This window comes from Mesoplodon bidens (assembly GCF_964165515.1).
Source record: "Mesoplodon bidens genome assembly, chromosome: 1".
Lineage (NCBI taxonomy): Eukaryota > Metazoa > Chordata > Mammalia > Artiodactyla > Ziphiidae > Mesoplodon > Mesoplodon bidens.
The window spans coordinates 80,216,724-80,244,339 of NC_138176.1; the positions used below are offsets into that span (position 1 = coordinate 80,216,724).

Genomic DNA, 27,616 nt, shown 5'->3' on the forward strand with positions numbered 1-27,616 from the left:
CTTTGTATTTGTTGTTGTTGCTTAGAGGAAGAGCAATTCAAAGTGAAGGGCATTTAAAAAATTTAATCTCCATACATTGAAAGTCAGAAAAGAAGTAAGACTGAGGCTCTCAGAGGTTATATTTTAGGACACTATGTGAAAAATGGGTTAACACTGGGAAATGGCAGAAAGAGAAGCATAAAATCAGTGGCTGAAATCATTTATTTTGGCTGAATATCAAAACAATCCATACGCCTAGTTAGAAATACTATAATTTAAATTTGTTTAGAGTTAATCTCTTCCTTAATTGCAAGGAAATGGAAATTTAATCACATAGAAGTTTTGAAATTATCAAAATTGTATAGAGGAAACTGGCACTTTGGAGAAATAGAAGATGAGACGAAACACACACATATACAGATATATAATATCATATATTATATAAATCTCTATCTATATATATATTTTATAATATTTTTAAAACTTAAATTTGCTAATCACAAAATATGTAAAATATTCTGCAAGTATTTCCTGAGTACCTACTATTTACATAGGTGTTTTTAGCATCAAGTGAGGCTGTATGTGAACAATCAATGTTCTCTCAAATACTCTTTGACTACTGCAATCCTCCTATTAATTCTTAGAACAGAATCCATTTTTTTTCATCCATCCTTTAAGAAAAAAGTCTATGTGTTATTGCTCTTCTATTCCCTTAGTTATTTTTAGATTATATATCCTTTAATGTCAGTAAAATCAGGTACATATAAAGGTCCAATATCTTAAAATTAGTCAAGTTGTCAGAATGAACATTTCCATTCTATTTTGGTTAGGAAGTGGGATGTGACTGGAGCCAGAATAGTACAAGCAGCATGAGGTAGAGAGGTCCTACTCACCAAACCACGCCTGCTGGTCTCCTTGAACTTCTATGGCTAAGCCAAAGTCTGCCAGTTTCACAGCTGCTCCCTTGGATTTGCTAGCTAAAAGCAAATTCTCAGGCTTTATTTAGAAAGAAAAAAGAGAGATTGAAGTGAGAACCTATTTTAAGTGACTATTCAAAACTAACATTTTATAAGGTTAGGGGAAAAAAAAAGGCATGCACTGTCCTCTCTCCCGGAGACTGTCATTCCTAAATCCCAGGGAAAATATGGTTAGAAAATGATAACAAATGACCATGTGTGCAGGCTTCAGACAGATGCCTAAGTGTACTGGAGAGATACTGGGCTGAAGAGAGAATACGCTTGGGGAGCGATCAAATGAATGGGAGCACCTGTCTTGACCTGCTCACATGCTTCCAAGGGCTGCTTGAGGTCCAGACTTGGCCACGGACATTGGCTTAGAAGCCTAACAGAGCACAGACATTTTCAGCAGAAGGAAACTTGGCAAAATGATAACAAGAGTTGGACCAATCTACAGACATTTGGCAAATGAAACCGTGCAAATTAAATCCTAGTTGATTTCAAGAGTTTGGACCCGAATGCAGTGATTTTGATGCCTCAATGTTTCCAAACAATTTTCTGAACAAATTTTGGAGTTTTATTCTGAATTATGTATTAAAATTGCTGTCTTTAAGAATCTGTTTATTCTTAAAGGCAGAAAGAGTCTACTACTATTTGCCAAATGTTATAGTTGGATTTTTTTCTTTATAAGCCAGTTTTTAAAAACATAATTTATATGTCTTCAAAGTGTGATTCAAACTATTACTTATATATTTATTTTCACATCTCAGAATACTATAAGAAAGACACATTTTTATTTTCTTGGGTATTTATCATTACTCAAGGACTGATAACTCAGTCTTGGAATAAGGCTGTGCCTACACCACTGTTTCCCAACCAGGGCATCGAGACACATTGGTACTTGGAAAATAAGCACCATGGCAAAGTCTTGAATTTCCATGGACTGCCTTTGTGGGTTTTAAGAAATGAAGGGAAAAGATGGTCAGAAAAAGGAGGCTGATTAATACGTACAGTAAATCTATCATCCTTAGCTATGTGGATGAACGTATGTCTGGATTGGTATGTATATTTGGGAGAGTGGTTCATCTTCTTACCTGGGATAAGACCCAGAAAATTTAGAGGTGTGTCTCAGACTGAAAAATGTTGGGAAACAATGGACTCTGCCAAGTGTCAAAACGACTGTCTGAAAAATCTAAAAATTCAGTCAGTCAAATTGGTTTTGTTTATATGTTGACAAACAACTAATTTCAATTTTTTTCATGAAATTGGCTACTTTTTTTCCTTACTGAATAGTCAGTTCTGTTGGTTGTTTTGACCTTGGGTAAACACAGCCTAAACCAATATTTAATTTATTAATTAAGCCAGCCATGCAAATTAGCAAAGACTCATAACCAGAACTCAGAAGAAATCAGGTTAAGTCTACAAGAACTAGAGTGTAGGCAAGTAAGTTTTAACCAAGTACCAGACTTCTTCAGGCTATTGCTGCTCACTGCCATCAGATTCATCACTGTTATGACAATTGGTAACTGTAAGGAAAACTTTGTAATTTTTTAGGGCTGATAGGGTTTTTACCTCAACACTAAATACATGATAATTTAATTTCGATGTTGGGATGACGAGGTCTCAAGTATATGAAAGATCTTCATACTAAAATAACTTTTACTAAAATCTAACATTTGACATTATTTGGAACTCTTGTTCATCTATCAATATACTATAGTATCTAACCATGTTATATCATCAATATTTGACATTTTATTTTCACAACTAAAGTTTATGGTCCACTACACTCATGTACCTTTTACTTTAATTAAGAAGTGATTTCCAGCTATTAATTTATGGAATAAATAACTTGGAAAAAACCACATTAAACTGTAAGTGATAGTTTATTTCTCTGTAACCTTCATATTCAAAAGCATTGAGATGTCAGAGAGCTCTGCTAATACACATCTGTCCTAATTTGTCAAGCACAGACTCATTCAGGGAAAGAGTTCCAGTCACTTTAGAAATCACAATCATTTTAGGTCTTTCAGATCTCAAGTGAGCAAATGCCAGTGTCATCAGTGAATAAACAATTTAATGTGCTTTCGTTCCTATCAATAAATCAAAAAGTTCTGGGCAGTGCTGTGTGCATTATGCCCTTAAACACCAGGTATCTGCCAATTCAGAAGAAAGGGAACACCTTAGAGTTTTATCATACATGGCCTCTTGAATTTCTGGGGCAAATATTCATACCTAGAGATGACCTAGAAGACCTCTCTGTAGGGCCTTGTGAGTCATCCAGGAAATAATAAATCCATCTGGATCAGTGTTTCACCTTATACCCGTGAAGACTGTTCAGCTGCAGTTATGCACAGGAAAAGGCATGTCTATTTCAAGGTTACTGTATAGATTTAAAAATAAATAGCACTGAAATAGCTTCATGTTTAAGCATATCTTTTAGGCAAACCTAAAATATAGAATTATGGAATGCAAACTGAAAAATTAGGATGATTATTGGCTTTATTAAAGGATTATTTGCTTTATAAAGAAACATTAAAAATATCACACACATTTGATTTATATACAACTCTTTGGAATATATTTGTTTGAATAATCTTGTTACCATGTTCTGCAAAGATATGGAAGGCTTAATCACCAAGAAGTTCTAAAGCAGCATTTAAACCAGGGCACCACACAGTTCTTCTGATTTTCTTTAACTACTACCATTCATATAGCCTCCAACTTAAAAACATACTGCATTGGCAAGTAGGTTAGTTCAGATTATGAATGTCCACAGAAATTAAGATAATATGTGGTTATATTCCACAAAAGCTGAAACAGTAGAATCTCTCACCTAATCAGTGGCTACTTCTTTAGAAAGGATGACCTTTACATTCTTCACTGCTAATATTCTATTATTTTGATTTTCTAAAACAAATGAGAAAGGTGAGATCAGAAACTCAGGCCTTCCAACACAACTATGGTTGAACATGGGGCAGAGCACTGTGAGAGAAATGGGCAGCACAAAAATCTAGAAAGAGGGTGAAGGCCCGGATTTATTTCCTGGTCCTGACTGTTATTAACTATGTGGATTTGGGCAATTTAGGCTCTTGAAGCTAGTTAACTAATTCTTCATCTCACAAATGAACATTATAGATATATATTTTATCTCAAAACAGTATATATAAAATTATAAACTCCCACTGGATTTAATCACAGGGGCTCGTAAGGGACATTATATGCATTAGTGATTAGCTATTATACTGCAGTGCAGCTGGCCATTTCAATGTGCATAACATTGAATATCTGTAATGAATGCTCATGACTTGAGAAATGTCTGTATTTCTAAATTAAGTGCAATCTATTATGTTAATATTTACACATTGAGATTATCTCTAAATTCTTATAATGAATCACCGTTTAGGTTGGTTTTTAAATAGATTCTACTGACATTCTCACACACAGGTTCCCTCCCCGCCCCATTGCTTCCTAATGATGCAGGATTTTCCACGACATCTGGTCTTAGTGTCAACAACCATTTATAGCATATCAGCTGTAATGAGCAGCAACTGTTTGCAAGTTTTGTTTTGTACTTCCATATGGATACAATGGCAACTACTTCCACTGTGATTTGGGATTTTCTTGAAACTGTCCAAGTATCTTAAAGTACTGAGGCAAGTTGCTGGAATCACTTTCAGAACTGGAAGAGACTTGGGAGATAAAATAATTCAAACCCCTCAGTTTGAGGTATAGAGGTTCAAAACGATGAAGCAAGGACTTGAGGCCAGATTTCCTGATCCCTTCCTTTTAAAAGACGTGATACTGAGGAAGCTCCTCTGATGGTATAAAAATCATTCATTTTCAAAAGGTAGTCTATTCAGCAGATATTTTTAGAAGAATTTAAAGTAGTCAAAAATATTTATTACCCATAATCAAATAAAACAAGGGGAAACTTATGAAAAAGACATAATTTTGATTTTGCTTCTCAAAAATCTCATAAACACATCATGAGGATTTCTAAATTAGCATGATCTTTATTAAGGAACTGATTCAGCAAAGGCAATGACCATCTTTAACATTAGTCACATTAACATCTTCCACATTAGTGATATCACAGATTTATCTGTGCACATATGTGATATCTATCTAACCAATGAAACTCAAACATTCGGAAATTATAAGGGTGGTGAAATCATGTGTGTTTTACTTTTTTAAAAAAGCAAAACATTTTTAATGAATATTATAAAACAGCAAGTTATTAGTTTTATTATTCTATATTATTTGATGCTTACATTCCCTTGGATATTAGCTTTTAAGAAGTAAAATTGTCTTTTAAAATTTCTTTCTTCTATTGGAAAGTCTCAATATGTCAACATGAAGTTAATCAGTCAGTGCTTTGGTGCGTTTTCAGTCACTTCTCCTTTGCCAAAGAAGGTGTGAACAAAGCTCCTAGAAATCAACTAAATGAAATTTTGCATGAATTGAAAAGCCTGAATATCAGGCTCACTCATGCACACGGTGGAGGTCCTTTTGTGCACATGGTACAAGTGACTTCTGATTTTATTTTCACATGGCATGGATACCTGAATTTATGTACTTAGCATGGGGAATTTCTAGCTGATACGTGCACTGTGAGTTTGTGATGAGGGAGTACTGTTTCTATCATCGTGCGTATATGAGCAAGTTCGTAAGAATCAGTCAGTATTCCATTCCTGTTTCTTGATTTGCCCCTGCATTATCAGCACACACTATCAAGTAGTTTGAAAGAACCCCAGTGGGACTTCCCCAATTAGCTGTTTCTCCACAGCCTGACATACACCAAGTACTCCATAAAGAAATACTAGAATGACTAAATGAATTATGGAATTTGTCACATATATATAGTTTGTTTCTAATATAGCTAGTCATACATTATGTACAAGTGATGTGTTCTTTAAACATTTTTTTAAAAGGTGGTTCTGAAAAAAGTGGAATAATTGTGATTTTATAATTATGCTAAATGTAGAATTCACTATTTGATATATCTGCTACCCATGGTGACAAGGATTTACTGAATGCTTGTCAGATTCCCAGAAAATGAATTCCTTTCTTTTCTAGTCATACATTCGATTTTATTGACATTTCTATGAAAGTGTTAACAATCCCCCCAAATCTCCAGAATTACTATCTTCATTTAAATATCTATATCTATTCAACTATCCATCTATCTACCTACCTATCACTCTCATATCCATCTACCCATCTAATGATTTTTCCATTAAATATTGTTCTTCAGGAGGTAGGCTTTAAGAAAGACATATTTTTCACTGAGGCAATTCACTGGTGCTGATTTGTTGCTAAAAGATTCAGTTGTATGTATGAAGCCTCCTATCCAGATAGCTGTTCATGAAGTAGTTTAGTAACCATTTCTGATACACTCCGAACTGAAATCTTACTACTTTGTGTGAAATATGGTTAGTTGAAAAAGCACAGCTATGTAACTGTCTCCTTTGACTTACTTCCTTCTATCAACTGATTCACAGAAATTGTATTCTCCCGGTTCTTAAATGAGACAACACATCTGACTTGATATGCCTTTATTTCCTGTGACATCGAGAGTTGTCACTTGTTACTGCAGCCTCTTTTCGACCTAATATATTTTTGGATGCAGTGTTTGTCTGGTGTACTTCCTTCTTTCTGGGATGCACAGCACAGATACATTCTCCACATATATTTAAGTGATCTTTAATTCACCAGCCTGTACATTCCATACATACAAGGTCTGTTTTTGTTTTGCTCTGTAATATATGCCCACAGCCCAGACAGGGCCTTGGTAGGTGCTCAAGAAATGTTTGATTAATGTTTGTTCTTCTCTTTTGATACCTGAATTTTTAATCAGCAGAGTTCACAAATATCCAACACCACTCTTCATAAACAATCTATTTTTAAGCACTCCAAAGTGATTGTCTTGATGTGGCCTAAATTAAATGAGGCAAATCCATTTTGTTCTTCTCGATGCCTCATTTTCCAAAGGCTGTGGACAATGCCACCTTACTGATTTTCTAAATAGGACACTTTTGCTTTTTATACCAGTCTTTTGTCAAATTATGCTACCCTCCTACTCTACATTAAATCTTAAATATGCCTTATTCTCTTATTCCTAACTATATGAATTTTGTATAGCTATGAAAATCCATAGGTGGGGATTATTTTAATCCCTTGACTCACTAAATTTAGACCCATCTTCCCAAATAATTCTTAATATTGCTAGCAAGATTATTTTACCATCATTGTTTTGAACTATTCTTTGATCTCTATAATGGTTCTCAATTCATTTATCTAACTGAATTGAGAAGTGGTAGTGATTAAGCTTGCAGACCCTGGAACCCAATTGCTTGGGCACAAATCCTATCTTAATAGCTGAGTGACCTTGAATAAGTTCTTTTACTCATGGTTGTTAAATCTCCCCTTAGGTAACATGGGGATGGTCATAGTGCCTTCCTCATGAAGTTGTTCTGAAGATTAATATGATGATACAGTACAGGGTATATAGTAACTGCTTGATAAATGGCAGCTATGGCCATTTTTATTATTAAGGTTCTGCTTTGATTCAAATCCTCTCAAAGACTAGAGTCATATCCCTGAACTATAGTCCTATAATTATGTTAGCACTGCTATATCTCCCTAATACTGCTTGAATCTACATCAATTGGCCTGACACTGAATGCACCTTAGACAAAGGTTGTGGTCCATGTATCCAATGTATACTGCCTGGTGCTGACTGACATGCTTCTGTTATGCCAACATCCCACCACCCTGAGCTTTCTCCTGTTGTTGTTTCTGTTGTGCCTGCTGTGCCTTAGCCTTGTCTCTAGGTCTCAGTAAGTTTCCATCTGGTGGATTCTACTGTCTAATAAGCCCCCAAGTGTGGCAGTTATTCAAATATTCAAACCGAGATCTGTATGCTATCACTGTATCAAAGAGGATATGTTTATCCTCTATTTTATTCACCATTAATTATCATACACAATAATCTGTTTTATTCAATGCTGTCCTTTACATTATAAATGTGCTTTTGGTTGAACTTTATTCATTCCTAAATTAAAGGACTATGCTGCAAGTATTAACTAGGTATAAGGTCTCACATTAGGTACTGTAAAGGAACACAATATGTTAAATAGCTATTATCCTAGGAAGGATTTATAAACAAACTGTACAGTACTCCTATGCTCACAGGTGTCTGTGATAATGATGAAAAATGTAATACTTCCTGTGTTTTTATCTCACTGATACGGACAAATTAAACTGCATGCCTGTAGTGTACATGAATTAACATATGAATCATGATAGGGAAACAAAAATATATGGCCCAATAGTAGTAAGGGCAATATTTTTATTAAAGCCTGATAATGGGTTTCAGCAATTGATCTTTTTCATTTTAATATATCGGTAAATATGCTATTGCAAGTTGTATACTTATCAGACTATGCATGGTGGATATAAAAGACACAGATCAAAGCCAGTGACTGAGCACACTTAAGGTGTGCATAAGTTGTCTCTCATGCACAAGTTTGGGTCTCTCTTAGTATATTTATGTCATGGCCTACTGAAACAAGCATGAGAACTAGACTCAACTGAAGTTTATCCAAGTCAGCAATTTGACAGAAGCTAAGACAATTATAGAAATTATAACAAGCTCTATCAGAAGTTCATCTCTATCCTCTCCTAAAATCAGAGTAAGAATGGAAAGCAAAAACACTTTTCTCCCTGGCAAGAAATCTGATGGGTGACACAGCAGGCTATTTCTTTTAGTAGTAGCCTCTCTGGAAATCACCTGCCTGAGTTTTTAATTAGTGACTTTAGCTCATATGTCAGAAAGTATATTTTTCTTCCCCACCCACATCCTAGGCTCACTGCCATCTATGATTAAAGTTACAGTCTTTGGGGACTTCCCTGGTGAGCTAAAGAAAGCCCATGTGCAGCAATGAAGACCCAATGCAGCCATAAATAAATAAATAAATAAAAAGGAAGGAAGGAAGGAAGGAAGGAAGGAAGGAAGGAAGGAAGGGAGGGAGGGAGGGAGGAAGGGAGGAAGGGAGGGAGGGAGGGAGGGAGGGAGGGAGGGAGGGAGTTCCAGTCTTTGAAGAGCTCTGCTGAGTTTGGACACTTACAAAAGTGCAATATCATGATTTCACAAAATATATTTTGAAAGTCATGGAATAGAATTCACATTTTTCATCCTTGGCATTTAGAGTATACTTATAATTACATAAATGTAGTAAAATGTTTCAAATGATAACTTTATTAAATAGCAAAAATAATGTGTATGTCTACATATGTTCACTTAAAAAGGAAAAGTAGCACTGTGAGTACTACGAAGTAACAAAAAGGGGCACTGTCTTTACGTGGCTAGTAAGGAATTTTTGAGGTGATTGCCAAATATATGGATTTTTAAAGGAATATATTATTTTTCCTTTATCCTGATGGGTAAATTTGGTATTAGCAGATGGACAGAGTCCTATCTTCGTTCTCCAAAAGAACAAGCCATTAACCTACTTTTCCTTTATACATGCAAAGCTCTCAGACTCAAACTGAAAATCAAAGGAAGATTCTAGAAACTAAGGCAATGTTTTGCTTAAAAATCACATCTTCAAGTAACTCACTGTGGATCGTTAGAGATATATTCTTGTAGAACATACTAAATGAATGGAAACTACAGATTTACAATTTACTATAACTAGAGAAGTCTAGAGAACCCAGCCTAGGTCCTCCCACTGAACCCATTACAGTTCAAGACATTCTAAATTATCCTTTGCCACCTTTGTACTAAAGCCTGGAAAAGGCTGAGATTTCAGATGAAAAACCACAACTATACAGTGCTCACATTTGCTATTTCCCCCACCCAGGGGTTTCTCTCCATTTAAATTTCTAGGCCTTCACTATTTCTCTGAAATTTCATAAGTACAACTAGAATTCTGAGAGAAGAGGTCAGAAAATTAATAAAAGGATAGTCTTCTCTGAAATATTTAATTTCTAAATGATCTAAATAATTTTCAACCTCAATGGTTATCAGAAGCTGAGTCAAGTCTTAAAAGTATTAGTATCAAATATACTATTTGATAATAAAATGTTTTACCTTTTTTCCATCTGTTTTAAAAGGCAATAATATCTTGGTCCCTAGGAATATAAATAAATAAAAACCCAGGGAGCCTCAATGTCCTCAGAATTCCTGGGACTAATGTTAAGAGAAAGAGACTTCAGCACCCAGAATGGGATTCTTTAGCACCAATCACTTGGGCCAAAAATCTACCTAATACATTTATCTCTATTTACTTTATAATTCTGATAACCACTTACATATTAGGTAAATATAATATGACTATAAAATCACGTTTGATCAACAAACATACTATTATGTCCACAGAACAAGTTTAGAAAGAAAGAGATCATCAGTCCTACTCAAAATCACATTAAATGCTGCATCCATTCTTAGGAAGAAGGAAATATAACCTATTTATTGTTAATGTTAGGCAATGGTTTCTCTCTGGATGAAATGGGATTTATGTAAGTCTCAGTGTGCATTAGAGAAGAGATGACTGTGGCGAGGGAAAGTGTCTTCGTAATGTGTCGGAATGAGTCCACACAACTTTACTGCTCATATTTTTGCCTTTACAGGTATAACTGCAGCTGAACAGTCATTAGGAATTGTGTGGTGGTTTGTCTTCTCCAAGGGCATTCATTACTCACCTTCAGGTCCCGATGGACTACGCCCATCTGATGGCAGTGTAGCACAGCCTCCAGGATCTGCTGAATGCAATGACTGCATGCAAACACCAGGGGGCGTGTGTTAGTTCCAAGCTTACACTCACTGTCTGTATAGCCTCAGAGAGACTGGGTTAAAGTGCAAAACTAGCAGACAACTGGGGTTGTATTTAAACATCTTCAGTAATGTAAACATGCTCAAGTAGAGTGACTACTACCTCAGAACAATCAGGATCTTGCCAGATGTGAGCCAAAATGTGGGTCCACTTGTTCTAGAAAAATCCATCTTAAAAATATTTAATTCAGGAGCTCATTTCCTGGTTATAAATCCTCACAGGAAATGAACTGGAACACAACTATTATTTTTATAGCTTTTGTGCTCCACCTCCACCCCACACAAAAAAAGCTGTTTCTCTCCTCTCCCATTTTTCTAGTATCATTCCAAAGCTGTCACATTAGCAGTCAAGGCACCATTAAGGTTAAATTAGGATACATAATGAATTTTTGATAAATCATTAACTTCGCATGCTTTAATTTAGCTGGCAATTATTATCTCTTGCCTGAGGGTTCATCAGACTCAAATGGAGCAATGCGTAACCAGTTGTTCTGCTACAGCAACCCATGGTCTCAGAACAGAAGTGGTGTTTAAATCTACAGGCGGACATACATCACAGGTCAAGTTTATCTCCAGGCAAGTGCTGGTCATCTCAGAAAAGCCTGCCCCCAAACTGCCTCTGGTGGTTTACTCCTTGGAAACATAACAGGTTGTGTTCTCAATACTGTCCTTCCCTTTTTGCTATGATGTATATTTAGCCTGTAGATGAGCAAACTGAAAGAGCCATCATGCATTATCATTTCATCATTTAGTCATTTTAGGGAAAAGTTGGGAAAGGCAAGGGAACCATTTTAAATACCCACCCTCTGCCCTTTCCCCAGAAAAAAAAAACAAAAACAAAAACAAAAAACTTCCTTTGGTTCAGATTTATGGACTCCATATACTGACCTTCAGGTCCCTGTGAACTATGCCATTTAGGTGACAATGATTTACACTTTCTAGAATCTGCTGTATACAATGACTGTAAAGATACAAGGGCAGAATGGAAGGGAGAACATTTTAAAGGCACATAATCACATTGAATACAAAATAAAATGAAAGTTCGAATGAAACAAACAACAAACAAAAATTATATTTTTCACATTTTTTTAGCTTTACACTGGAATTAAATAATGCTGAATAAAGCTAATTCTGGTTCTAACAAAAATGACATCCAACATAGAATTTGTGACATATTCAGACAAAACAATTTGAGCTGTGTGTGTTTTTCATTGCAACTCCATAAATTAAATCAGTTGTATACAGAAGTCAATATGTCCATATTCAGGGAGAAAATTTTATAAATAATTCCCACAATGTTCTGGGAAAATTCTTCAGTGAAATAAAATTTATGGGTATTTCTCATACACATCTAAACTGTTTAAAATCTGAGGTCACAATTAAACATAGGTGTTGAAACAAGAGGGTAAACACAGATGAAGTGGCAGGTGAAACAAAGGTCAAAAAAAATGGAGGGAGACATTTACCATTTTGACTTAGAAATGGTGCTGCTTGTATAATATATTAATAGGAAAACTAACGCACGTCTCCAATAACAGGGAGAATTTAAAGTAAACCCATGGCATAAAACAAACTCCTCTTCAGTATAGTCATGCTCTGGGGAAGGGCTAAGAACTTACAAAAAATAAATAAAATTTAAAATCCCCTGGAGTACTGGTGGTTGTTAGACACATTTTCATACACCCCAGTGAAGGAAAACTTATGCTTATTACTATGTTAAAATGCACAACTTATGCTATTCTTATTAAAGGCTCACTGATGTCAAATAGACTGCTAATTAAATTCTATGGTAGACGTCATCGATGGGCACCTATAAGGTCCCATGAGCTGTCATATGACATACAGTAATGTAGAACATATCACACTGATGAATTCTGTACAAGTTCACTATGTGATTCAAATGCAGGTATATACAGACATTCATTCATTCTACATTCATTCATAAGGATTAAGCAAATACTTTAATGAGGATATTTTCAATCATTTAATGTACAAAATACTACTACTCCAAAGTAAATTCTTGAATTAAAAAGAAGTAATCACCATCTGATTTATTACAATATGTCACAAAATTGATCATGATTGTGATTTTCTAGCTCTAACTCGATTAAGTGTATCACTAAAACAGTTTCATATTGGTTGTTTTTGACTATACAGCTTATTGGAGTGTTGGTAATTATCTGTTAAATCATATGACTCTTTTTCCTTCTACCATATGTTCACTTTATACTACTTTTTAGGAATACTTCACTCTCTCATCTCAAACCACTGGTATAAGTTATTGGGCTTAATGAATAACAGAAAATAAAGAAGTAAACAAGAATTCATATTAAATAAACTTCACCATATGTTACCAGTGAGAATGAATTCAATCCTTACTTCTTGAGGACTAGTACTAAACAGATTTTTACAAATTATTTGCTCTTTATGCTTGTAGTTGAGAAGAGAATGTTTCTTCTCCTTGATTATGTGTGGGACCTATCCTAAAATGTATCCCATAGTAAATTCCAAAATTTAATATAAGCATGCATATGAAATGATCCAACCAACCAAGGGTCTATCCTGTTATCTGTAGGGCTGCTCAGTAGTGAAAATGGTCTCTAGATTAATTTCAACCAATATTTTGAAACACAGGAACAACCTGTTTAACATAACTTTGAAAAGCAAAATAAATTCCCTAACTTTTTTTATTACCTTGATTAAAAAGATTACTCTTTTGGAAAGTGGGCAAATAGCTACTTCCAAGGCTATTCTGAGGCCCTTTTCAGAGGCCTAATGTGAGGATCTGGCTTAATCTGAACAAGTGATGATTCACTCATTATAGCATAAGTGATATGGAACTTTCTATTTGACTTTGGCAGGAAAAATTCCACTAAAAAATTGGAGTGTAGTCATGTGCAGAGAAGATTCACAAAATGTCATAAACAGTAGCATTAAACTGAAAAGATTAATTAGAAATTCAGAAGTAAGCCTGTGTATACATGTGCTACTTTGGAGGGAAGGGGAACCTTCTATCAGCTGACTATCTGCTGAAGGCCAGGCTACAGGGGGATTAGCAGCCTTAGGAAGCTCTGAAAGCATTAGATAGAGAACCAGCAGGCACAGACCATCAGTAACTGAATATATAAAACATCTCATTGGGCTTCCCTGGTGGCGCAGTGGTTGAGAGTCGGCCTGCCGATGCAGAGGACATGGGTTTGTGCCCCGGTCTGGGAAGACCCCACATGCCGCGGAGCGGCTGGGCCCGTGAGCCATGGCCGCTGAGTCTGCACGTCCGGAGCCTGTGCTCCGCAACGGGAGAGGCCACAACAGTGAGAGGCCCGCGTACCGCAAAAAAAAAAAAAAAAAAAAAGAAAAAAACAACCTCATTTATATTGCTAATAATGAGCCAAGTACTCACGGCCAGATTTTTCCAACTGCAGAGTATATGTAAGAAATGCCAAGGAAATTAACACCATACAGTCTAAGTAATGTCTAAGCAAGTAGATTAATGCTACTTCACTCCAAAAACATTGCCTAGGAAGTCTCAAATTAGACAAAATATTAGCCATTTTTAACTTCTGTAAAAATTTTGCCGATTAGTAAGATTGGGAAATCCTCTTGAACCCTCTGAAGTACCTGAATAAATATTTTTTAAGTGAGAGTTCCAAGGACATTAATGGAATTTCCAAAGCGTTAAACAGCTCATAATGCCTGAAGGAGACCACTGGGCCTTTTGGAGTCTGTTTCTTTTTATGACCTCTGATTAGACGTGGGCTGTTCATGGAACTTCTGTGATGATGGAAATGTTTTATATCTGCTATATCCAGTCGGTTGCCACTAGCCACTCATGCAATTAAGCACTTGAAATGGGGCTAGTGCAACTGAGGAAGTGAACTTTTAATTTAATTTAATTTTAATTAATTGAAATTGAAATTAAGAGTCATATGTATAAATAACAAGGTCCTACTATATAGCACATGGAACTATATTCAATATCCTGTAATAAACCATAGCAGAAAAGAATAAGGAAAAGAATATATATACATATAACTGAATCACTTTGCTGTACAGCAGAAATTAATACAACATTGTAACATAGTATCAACTATACTTCAATAAAATAAATTTAAAAAAAAGAAATTCATGTGTGACTAGTGGCTACCATACTGGGCAGCCTAGCATCTAGAGAGCTCATAACTTTGATAAAAAAATTATATTTCTTTATTATAAGTCATTCCAGTTAGGCTTTTTAAAAAAAATAAAATAGGTATTCCAACTATAGATACTAGATAAAAATAAAGTTTAGGCCAGATTCATAGTTTGTTTGTTTTTTTTCTTCGAAGAATCATCTTGGACATCCTTAAGAGGGAAATATCAATTAAGAGGGTCTCATCAAGAAAAGTCCAAGATGGTATTATGAAAGTCTCATAATCTTAAGCATCATAATATATTTGTAGAGAGATATACTGAACAAGTGTCATCTGAGTGCTGAGCCTTGTATCTTGTCCAGGGCAAGTCACTTACCTGGCATCGGCTTCACTGTAATATTCTCTCGCCACTATGTCTTCAAACAGTTCACCTCCAGTAACTCTGTGAAGACAAACAAGATATTCACATTAAAAAAGAAGAAAAAACTAGGCATCAATAGATTTGCACCAGTGTTCATATAGAATATATGTTTTCAGATTATTTTAAAAATTATTATCAAAACATAGAGCATATTAAAACATTATAAGACTCCATAATGATCAATTTATATTAATCTAAACATTTCCATCTCTTCTGTTTGCCTTTGTATCACTAGATCCCGAGGATACAATATTCTGTATACCATAAATATACTCAGACATATCTTATAGAAAATGGTTTCTATGAAACTCTTCAATTCTCTAAATATTAAATGAGGTCTGACAAAGTATGTGGAAGCATTTAGGAACATTTTCTGAACAAAAAGAGAGGATAACACATATCATGGGTGTAGAGTGGGAGTTTGCAGGCTGTATTTCTCTGGAGGGGCTCGTTTTTTAAACTGCAATGAACTTGCCTTTATGGGCTAGAGGTGGTCTTCCAAAATACATACCACTTTGGGGCTGAGTGCTTGATTTTCCTTGTAAAGCAATTTCCTTTATGTTCCATGTCTTTGCCGGTAAACTAAGACTCAGGTTTTGGCAGTGCCTGGGAGGCAGCAGTGACCCCTTGCCAGCTAGGAAGGAGCCATATCTGTCTGCCCTTTTTAATAAAGTGAAGACTTCCCCACAACTCAGCAACTAGATTTGGTTACTCCAGGAAGTTCATTCAGACTGTGGACTTCGAGGTTTTCTAAATAAGGAGATGTAACTATCCCTGGGATTCATTTCTTCTCCAGGTCCAATAGATTACTGCTTTGGGGCTAGAATTCCCTAACCAGTGATTCTCTGGCTTAGACTTTTCTTCTCCCTGCTTAAAAAATGACTTTTTAAATTTTAAAAAGTCATGTAATTTTGTAGTAAAATTTTAAAATATGGAAATGTACCGAGTCCTCCCCTATCTCTTGATCCCAATTCCACTCCCGGAAATAAACTGATTTTAACTTTACTCGTGTCCTTTCAACTTTTTTATCTTTTAACATTCATACTTTTCCCTTTGCAAACACACACAAAGAAACACTTTTCTCACTAAAGTGCGATTGTGCAATATACAAAAATTAGGCTAATCATGTTTTTCATTTTGCATTAAATTATGAGCACTGTTTCATGTCAGAAGCATTTTTTTCCCTATTTAAAATAAGTAGTGTGTATGCGTGTGTGCACAACATCTTTGATAGTATTATTAGAAGATAAATTCTTAAAAGTAAAATTACTGGGTCAAAGAGTATCCACATTTAAAATTTTGTTGGGAAGACAAGGAAAATTACCTTCCAAAATGGTGGTACCTCCAACATTTTGAAAGTACCGACAGACCCACATCATTATTAATAATGGTTATTGTCAATAAACGAAAATGCCTATCTAACTGGAAAAAAGTTAGCTCATGTTAATACGAATTTGAGTATTAGTGAAATTAATCATTTTCTTATGTATTTATCAGTCATTCCTTCCTCTGTTATGATCTGACTTGATTTTAAAAGAAACTTTCAGCTTTGGAGTTTAATCTCATAAGAGTTAACATTTATTGAGTGCTTACCATGTGACACACTGTGTGCTAAGCTTTATATTAACTGATAAATTCTCATAATTTAGGACAGTTTTACCACTAGCCCAGTTTATTGATGAGAAAATGGAAGTACAGAGAAGTTAAGTAACTTGCCCAATTTTACACAGCCTTGAGTGGCATAGGCAGGCCATCCACTCCACAGCCCATACTTTCAATCACTATACAGTACAGCCTTTTCAATAATTACACTGTCCATTTTTCTAGAGATTTAGAAGGTATGAGTCATTTGGTCAAGCATCGAGTGAAGGTATAAAACTTGCTGTATGTACATTAGAGAGTGTGAGATAAAATTAATCTAAGATAGTTTTTTGTTGTTGTTCTTGTTTTTTACTTTAATAAGTTCTGAAATATCATCAAATGATAACATGTTCCAGGGATCACCAGTTATTACTCTTGTCTGTATTTTCCTCTCCTAAATGAAAAGATATGATACTAAAAACTGTAAATTTGTCTGAAAGTTTACCCAACTTTTCCCCATCTCCATTGCATTCTGGATATTTATAAGCCCTTTAATGTTGAAGTTACTATTTTCAATTCTATTACTTCTACATATAAAATGGACATCTAAAATGATTATTTAAAGCTTCATACGGTCTTGTTATGAAAACTATGGTTATGTGTACATGTAATTTCATTTATTGGCTAAGTTTTTCTCCCAATTAGAATCTATGATATTAACACAATCATACAGTGTGCCCTAGACAAATTATGATACAAAGTAATTAAATATTAGACAGAAAGAACTTCCAACAAATCTATTACTGTCTCTATAATGATAATAACAGTTTTGTGGGATTTCTTCCTTTGAATGTGACCAACGTAGATATGATATATATTCATATTTATCTTTGTTTCTGACCACAGGTACCAAGAAAATCTGTATATATTACAAACAATTTTGGATTGTTAAAGTGTTTAACAAATATTGATTAAAAAGTCCATTTTCACTAATAAAATTGCTACTGCATATATAGTAGCTTCTTAAATATATTATATACTCCATGAGAATTGTCAGATCCTAAATCAGTAGAATCAGGACTTACTGATCTTTGTTACCTTAGCACCCAACCCAGCAACTAAGACATGACATTTGTTCAATTAATGAGTACTGAAATAATGATTAAATGAATTAACCAAGTCAGAAAATCATGCTACCCATCTACTATAAGTTTAGAGTTTACATGTGCTTAAAAAGAAAAAGGAAAACACTAAAATTTAGCCATACATGACAATAGGTTTTATTTCTTAAGGGGTTTGTATCTAAAGAAGAATACTGAAAAGTCAGGTGTAACTATTAAACAAATTTAAGGGGTATAGAGAGTTTTACATAGAGTTGGAGATTATGTAGTCAACTGTCTCTGACAGTACTCTTTCTCATTTTCTAGCATTCATTTTTCTCATTATTTAAAAATATCCTTGTGCAAATGAAGCCATTTTGTCATTTTTGCTATATGTATGATAAATGTCTGAGAAGGAAAAAAATGGAGTTCTAATAGAACACACTGTCTTAAAGAGAAACTTGAATTTTTTAACTTTAACACATTTCTATACTCACATGATTGCTTAATGGAGCACAAAATTAAGCAGCAGTTATTACAGATTTTGGAAAAATTTTAGTATGCTATGTGAAGTTTCACACAAAGTCACAAATTAAATCAGTCTCATGAATAAACTGTTAGATTAATTAATTAGAAATTTTGCAAATAAATTGGTGTCAGGGATCTGTATGATATGAGGTATATCAATTATATATTTGAAGCATTAATTATCATTTATGAACCTCTATAACATTAGAGCTTACAGGAAAAAAATGATAACTCTAGAACTATGAAAATATGAGACTCTGTATATCAAAAAGATTTTTGTCATTGCTGTTGTTATTTATGGGAATGCTGATTCATTTTGTGTTATCCAGCAAGAATGAATTATTCATGCTCCTTGTATATATATTTGTGAATTATATCAGAAATAGTTGAAAGTAGTTTCACCTTGAATAAAACATTTATAAAATTTTGAAGATTACAGTTTTTACTATGACACTGAGAGCAGCTGCTAGCATCCAAGATGTCAAAGATTGGACTTTGGAAGAGAAAATGGCGCCACATTAACTCAAGAACCAACACCGATGTAGAGATTAGAGCATGCCCAAGGTAGTGGGGCAAAACCCGTGAACCTCAGGCTGTAGCCACGTTGGAAAACAGGAGCCCAGAGCAGGGCCCAGCTAACGCACAGTGAGGAGGCAATCTCTCCAAGGCAGGGCCAGGAGTGTCTTCTAGAAAAAGGAGTAATTCCCCCTGGAATTCCAAGCATAAAGCTGAAGAACAAACCCAATGAGCAGAGGCCACCGGACCTGAAATCCAAGGCTCTGAACAGAGACAGCAGAAGTCATGTTAGCAAAGAATCACCATAGTCACATTTTTTGTTTGTTTGTCCAAAAACATTTCATACGCTGACTTGCATTTGGGTAATGGGTGTGTCTTCCAGTGACCTCCCGGGCAGAAGCTGTGAGTGGTGACGTGTTCGCCTGTGTTACCTGCATGGTGCCCGGCACACTGCTTTCCATACTGTTGAACGATAACAGCAAATATCCCTTGGAAGCTCACCCTGTGTCAAGCCCAAGTACTGTTCTAAGTCCTTACGGGTTGTAACACAACAACCTCATGAGGTAGATACTAGTGATATTATTTCCGTTTTATACACAAGGACACTGAATTAGTGGAGGTTAAGGACTTTTCCCAAGAACACACAACACAAAAAAGAAAGGGTTTGCTTATTCCCATTGTGCTACCCTAATTGTTTCCCCTTGGACACAAGCTGGAAAGCAGCAGAAGAGCAGGTCAAAGATCTCTGGAGAGCCCAAAGGATCATGTGAAAAGACTGGGAAGAACAGTGACATAAAGGCATTCCCACTTATATCCCCTTTAATTCTTAGATTAAAATAAGACCAACTGCTGCTGAGGGCTGGTCAGAGTGAAGCTGATCACGGTTCATTAACAGGAGTGTTACTGGTCTTCCTGGCCAGACAATCTTTCACCAAGCGGGATGGTCCCTTGAATAGGCAAGACTGTCAGCACCAGGCCCCACAATAGGTGCCAGTAGCACTACCTTGTCAATCCCGCTATTCCCAGTCACCCCAAGGTCCCCCTAGTGTCCTTGATGAGAACCACTGAGCTAAGGGAACAGCCTATGGAGATACAATTGAAAAGTCAGGCCTTCTTAGCACCATCTTCTAACATATATAGTCAACCAAGCCAATCTCTGGGCAGACATCTATGATGGAACACTGTATCCTCAGTACTTTATAGCATGTCTAGCAGATAGAAAGAGCTTAATAAATCTTTACTGAGTAAATAGATTATCAAATAATTAAATGGATGAATGAAGCCAGTCCACAATTTTATGGTTTAATCCATATTTAAGCTAGAAACTGAGGGTAAAGAGGCTCAACTACCTTTCATATTATTTATCTACCAATCTCTAGACAAATCCTGCTGACTTTATCTCCAAAATGGATCTTAAATCAGGACTTCTTTCCATCTCCACTCTAATGTCACCAGTCCAAGTCATCACTGTCTGTCACCTGCACTACTGCAATGGCCTCCTCATTGGCACCATCTCCTCTCTTGCCCCTCTGCCATCAATTCCCCAGACAGTAGCTTTAAGTGTACATCAAATCTTGTCTCATGGCTACATGAAGCTCTTAAATACCTGTGCACTGTTTTTCCAGGCAAAATCCTTACATGACCGGCATGTCTCCTGACGCTCCTTTCTGCCCCTCTCCATCCTGCTCCAACCACAGCAGTCTTTCTCAAGTTCCTCAAGTGCACCAAGCTCCTTCCCATCCCCAGGCCTTTTCACGTGCTGCTCTCTCTTCCAGAATATTCCCAACATCTTTACCTTTACTATTTGGTGAGTAAATCCCTCTTATCCTTCAAAACTTGGTTTAAATTTTATATCCTCAGACCCCCTACTCATCTAAGTTATCTTACCCCCTTAGAACCCTGTATTATACTCCATAACACTTATGACCATTATAATCACATATTTATTTGTGTACACATTTGTTTAATGTTTGTTTTTCTACCTGTATGGTTGCTCTGGGAGGGTAAAATCTGTTCCTGCTTCTTCACTATAAAATATCAGGTGCTGACACATAGTGCCTGTGACAAGCTCAATAAATGCTCATTAAGTGAATGATCCCAGGGTTTTATATTGCATGGAGAGCAGACGTGTGGGATGATCACATATCAACACCATAATGTTGATGCTCCTGATATCATATTACTTACCATTATATTTTATAAGAAAGCAGGTATCTCTCAGGCAGTTTTCCCCTGGAAATCATATATTTCAGTTTTGAATCTTATAGTATCTTTCCCATAAGAGAGAGTTTGTCTGTGAACAAATCATGTCTGATCACAAATTCAGGAAGTATTTGTTGAATCCATTATAAAAGCATATATTTGGATTAGAGATTGAGAAGGGAATAAAAACATGGTGTTTTGAGGGCAGACAGCTGAAGCAAGAAGAACTACAATCCTGCAGCCTGTGGAACAAGAAACACATTCACAGAAAGACAGACAAGATGCAAAGGCAGAGGGCTATGTACCAGAGGAAGGAAAATATAAAGCCCCAGAAAAACAACTAAAAAAAGTGGAGATAGGCAACCTTCCAGAAAAAGAATTCAGAATAATGATAGTGAAGATGATCCAGGACCTCGGAAAAAGAATGGAGGCAAAGATTGAGAAGATGAAAGAAATGTTTAACAAAGACACAGAAGAATTAAAGAACAAACACCTAGAAGAATTAAAGAACAAACAAACAGAGATGAACAACACAATAAATGAAAGGAAACATACACTAGAAGGAATCAATAGCAGAATAACTGAGGCAGAAGAATGGATAAGTGACCTGGAAGACAGAATGGTAGAATTCACTGCTGCAGAACAGAATAAAGAAAAAAGAATGAAAATAAATGAAGTCAGCCTAAGAGACCTCTGGGACAACATTAAACACAACAACATTCGCATTATAGGGGTCCCAGCAGGAGAAGAGAGAGAGAAAGGACCAGAGAAAATAGTTGAAGAGATTAGAGTCAAAAACTTCCCTAACATGGGAAAGGAAATAGCCACTCAAGTCCAGGAAGTGCAGAGAGTCCCAGGCAGGATAAACCCAAGGAGGAACACGCCGAGATATATAGTAATCAAACTGACAAAAATTAAAGACAAAGAAAAATTATTGAAAGCAACAAGGGAAAAATGACAAATCACATACAAGGGAACTCCCATAAGGTTACCATCTGATTCCTCAGCAGAAACTCTACAAGCCAGAAGGGAGTGGCATGATATATTTAAAGTGATGAAAGGGAAGAACCTACAACCAAAATTACTCTATGAGTAATGAGATACAGCAAGGATTTCATTCAGATCTGACAGAGAAATCAAAGGCGTTACAGACAAGCAAAAGCTAAGAGAATTCAGCACCATCAAACTAGTTCTACAACAAATGCTAAAGGAACTTCTCTAAGTGGGAAACACAAGAGAAGAAAAGGACCTACAAAAACAAACCCATAACAATTAAGAAAATGGTAATAGGAACATACATATCAATAGTTACCTTAAATGTGAATGGTTTAAATGCTCCAACCAAAAGACAGAGGCTCCCTGAATGGATACAAAAACAAGACACATATATATGCTGCCTACAAGAGACCCACATCAGACCTAGGGACACATACAGACTGAAAGTGAGGGGATGGAAAAAGATATCCCATGCAAATGGAAATCAAAAGGAAGCTGGAGTAGCAACACTCATATCAGATAAAATAGACTTTAAAATAAAGAATGTTACAACAGACAAGGAAGAACATTACATAATGATCAAGGGATCAGTCCAAGAAGAAGATATAACAATTATAAATATATATGCACCCAACATAGGAGCACCTTAATACATAAGGCAACTGCTAAGAGCTATAAAGGAGAAAATCGACAGTAACACAATAATAGCGGGGGACTTTTAACACCTCACTTACACCAATGGACAGATCATCCAAAATGAAAATAAATAAGGAAACACAAGCTTTAAATGACACAATAGACTAGGTAGATTTAATTGATATTTATAGGACATTCCATCCAAAAAAGCAGATTACACTTTCTTCCCAAGTGCACACGGAACATTCTCCAGGATAGATACATCTTGGGTCACAAATCAAGCCTCAGTAAATTTAAGAAAATTGAAATCATATGAGGCATCTTTTCTGACCACAACGCTATGAGATTAAAAATCAGTTACAAGGAAAAAAATGTAAAAAACACAAACACATGGAGGTTAAACAATACGTTACTAAATAACTAAGAGATCACTGAAGAAATCAAAGAGGAAATCAAAAAATACCTAGAGACAAATGACAAGAAAAACATGGTGATCCAAAACCTATGGGATGCAGCAAAAGCAGTTGTAAGAGGGAAGTTTATAGCAATAAAGCCTACCTCAAGAAACAAGAAAAATCTCAAAATAAACAATCTAAACTTACACCTAAAGGAACTAAAGAAAGAAGAACAAACAAAACCCAAAGAAGAGGGAGAGGACTCAAATCAATAAAATTAGAAACAAAAAAGGAGAAGTTACAATAGACACCGCAGAAATACAAAGCATCCTAAGAGATTACTACAAGCAACTCTACGCCAATAAAATGGACAATCTGGCAGAAATGAACAAATTCTTAGAAAGGTATAACCATCCAAGACTGAACCAGAAAGAGTTAGCAAATATAAACAGACCAATCACAAGTAATGAAATTGAAACTGTGATTAAAAATCTTCCAACAAACAAAAGTCCAGGACCACATGGCTTCACAGGTGAATTCTATCAAAGATTCAGAGAAGAGCTAACACCCATCCTTCTCAAACTCTTCCAAAAAATTGCAGAGGAAGGAACCCTCCCAAACTCAATCTATGAGGCCACCATCACCCTGATACCAAAACCAAGACACTACAAAAAAAAGAAAATTATAGACCAATGTTACTGATGAATATAGATGTAAAAATCCTCAACAAAATACTAGCAAACAGAATCCAACAACACATTAAAAGGATCATACACCATGATCAAGTGGGATTTATCCCAGGGATGCAAGGATTCTTCAATATGCACAAATCAATCAATGTGATACACCATATTAACTAATTGAAGAAGAAAAACCATATGGTCATCTCAACAGATGCAGAAAAAGCTTTCAACAAAATTCAACACACATTTATGATAAAAGCCCTCCAAAAGTAGGCATCGAGGGAACCTACCTCAACATAATAAAAGCCATATATGACAAACCCACAGCAAACATCATTCTCAGTGGTGAAAAACTGAAAGCATTTCCTCTAGATCAGGAAGAAGACAAGGTTTTCTACTCTTGCCACTATTATTAAACATAGTTTTGGAAGTCCTAGCCATGGCAATCAGAGAAGAAAAATAAATAAAAGGAATACAAATCAGAAAAGAAGAAGTAAAACTGTCACTGTTTGCAGATGACATGATACCATACATAGAGACTCCTAAAGATGTCACCAGAAAACTACTAGAGTTAATCAATGAATTTGGTAAAGTAGCAGGATACAAAATTAATGCACAGAAATCTCTTGCATTCCTATACACTAATGATGAAAAATCTGAAAAAGAAATTAAGGAAACACTTCCATTTACCACTGCAACAGAAAGAATAAAACACCTAGGAATAAACCTACCTAGGGAGACAAAAGACCTGTATGCAGAAAACTATAAGACACTGATGAAAGAAATTAAAGATGATACAAACAGATGGAGAGATATATCATGTTGTTCTTGGATTGGAAGAATCAATGTTGTGAAAATTACTATACTACCCAAAGCAATCTACAGATTCAATGCAATTCCTATTGAATTACCAATGGCATTTTTTACAGAAGTAGAACTAAAAATCTTAAAATTTGTATGGAGACACAGAAGACCCTAAATAGCCAAAGCAGTCTTGAGGGATAAAAACGGAGCTAGAGGAATCAGACTCCCCGACTTCAGACTATATTAGAAAGCTACATTAATCAAGACAATATGGTACTGGCACAAAAACAGAAATATAGATCAATGGAACAAGATAGAAAGCCCAGAGATAAACCCACGCACCTATGGTCAACTCATCTATGACAAAGGAGGCAAGGATACACAATGGAGAAAAGACAGTCTCTTCAATAAGTGGTGCTGGGAAAACTGGACAGCTACATGTAAAAGAATGAAATTAGAACACTCCCTAACACCATACACAAAAATAAACTCAATATGGAGTCGAGACCTAAATTTAAGGCCCGACGCTATCAAACTCTTAGAGGAAAACATAGGCAGAACACTGTATGACATAAATCAAAGCAAGATCCTTTCTGACCCACCTCCTAGAGAAATGGAAATAAAAACAAAAATAAACAAATGGGACCTAATGAAACTTAAAAGCCTTTGCAAAGCAAACTACAAACAAGATGCAAAGACAACCCTCAGAATGGGAGAAAATATATGCAAACGAATCAACAGACAAAGGAGTAATCTCCAAAATATAGAAACAGCTCATGCAGCTCAACATTAAAAACACAAACAACCCAATCCAAAAATGGGCAGAAGACCTAAATAGACATTTCTCCAAAAAAGACATACAGATGGCTAAGAAGCACATGAAAAGCTGCTCAACATCACTAATTATTAGAGAAATGCAAATCAAAACTATGATATCACCTCACACCAGTTAGAATGGGCATCATCAGAAAATCTACAAACAACAAATGCTGGAGAGGGTGTGGAGAAAAGGAAATCCTCTTGCACTGTTGGTGGGAATGTGAATTGATACAGCCACTATGGAGAACAGTATGGAGATTCCTTAAAAAACTAAAAATAGAATTACCATATGACCCAGCAATCCCACTACTGGGCATATACCAGAGAAAACCATAAATCAAAAAGACACATGAACCCCAATGTTCACTGTGGCACTATTCACAATAGCCAGGTCATGGAAGCAACCTAAATGCCCATTGACAGATGAATGGGTAAAGAAGATGTGGTACATATACACAATGGAATATTACTCAGCCATAAAAAGGAACTAAATTGGGTCATTTGTAGAGATGTGGATGGATCTAGAGACTGTCATACAGAATGAAGTAAGTCAGAAAGAGAAAAACAAATATCGTATATTAACACATACATGCAGAACCTAGAAAAATGGTACAGGTGAACCGGTTTGCAGGGCAGAAATAGAGACACAGATGTAGAGAACAAATGTATGGACACCAAGGGAGCAAAGTGGTGGGGGGATGGTGGTGGTGTGATGAATTGGGAGATTGGGATTGACATGTATACACTAATATGTATAAAATGGATAACTAATAAGAACTTGCTGTATAAAAAAATAAACAAATTTTTTTAAAAAAACATGGTATTTTATGATTCTCAGGAGATAACTAGCTATTATTATATTCCATTTTTTGAAGAACGGAACCCATATACCTCTTTTTTTTTTTTTTACTATAATTGAGTACAGAGATCAAGAATATCTATATGTTCAACTTCTGTTTGAGATTATGCCCCTCTCATATGTTCAAAAACATTCAAATTTCTTGGTGAATGATGAGTTTTAAGATGAGTCAAGCAGTGCAACTACGACATGAGCAGGATGAGATTTGTCAGCCAGTTCTGATAAAGTGGCAATGGTGGGCATGGAAGCGGCTGATGAAAACTTGGGATGGACGGATTCAAAACACAATTCTGGTTCATTGTTAATGCCACCATTAGTATCTTTTTTTAGCTAAGATCAATTTACTATGTAAGTTATTTTCTAGCAGAATGCCCAGTATTTGATAACACCTCTGAAGTAGTAGATTATCTGAGGTTGACCAGAAATGGTTTTCTGAATGGATGCCAAATTGTATGATGAAAATCAAAAAAGGCTGAGAGTTGCTTTAATCGAAGGTCCAAAGAGTTTCTTATTGATTCTGATGTAGATAGATTTGTTGAGTCATACTAGGAATTACAGTAGAGATAATAAAACTGAGACAGGCTATTGGAAGTGTTCCATTCAAAACCTGAGTCAGGCCAGAAGGAAAGGCAGCACAGTGGGGGACGCTCAGTGTGGGATACTAAAGCAGGACAGTGTATTCATTGGCACTGTCCAACTTGTAGTATTAAGCAGAGTGGGGGAGTGGACTGGGGTGGCAGGGTCTGAAATCCTTCAAAGGAACACTTCCTTTACTCCTGTTTTTCTGTGTAATCAATCTTTCCCTTCAATATCATTCTGGATTTCTGTATCCTCCCTCAATTCTAAAACTCATGCCAACTCTGCTTTTTAATCCCCTCCTCATTCCATCTTTCACAAATGCAGATGAAAAATTTGAACCACTAACAAAAGTTCAGATTCTTAAAGTTGTTTTTCCTCTTTGATGACCAAGAAAAAGCATTAATGAAAATAGTGCTGCTAACCACAATTAAGGGCACATGGAATAAAACAAATGCAGAAATGAGATAGGTTATTTTTGTTCTGTTAACATCACAGACCTCCTCAAGTGAGCAAGTCAGTCATTAAGCTTATTATATTTGTGTGTGTGTGTGTGTGTGTGTGTGTGTGTGTGGTTTAACAAGATGCCTTAATCTA

At 35.7% G+C, this 27,616-nt stretch overlaps 1 protein-coding gene across 8 annotated transcripts in view; it reads right to left on the reverse strand.

Moving 5' to 3' along the window:
* Window positions 1–27,616, reverse strand: part of CAMK2D (calcium/calmodulin dependent protein kinase II delta) — a gene marked incomplete at its 3' end in the record, with an annotated part of 293,535 nt that overhangs the window by 82,793 nt on the left and 183,126 nt on the right. For all 8 annotated transcript variants that reach the window (XM_081226703.1, XM_081226704.1, XM_081226702.1 and 5 more), the window contains exons 5-7: window positions 15,280–15,345; window positions 11,662–11,734; window positions 873–975 (exon numbers count right to left, since the gene is read on the reverse strand). In XM_081226703.1, coding sequence (XP_081082829.1) covers window positions 873–975; window positions 11,662–11,734; window positions 15,280–15,345 — 242 coding nt within the window. The remainder of the gene's footprint in view (window positions 1–872; window positions 976–11,661; window positions 11,735–15,279; window positions 15,346–27,616) is intronic.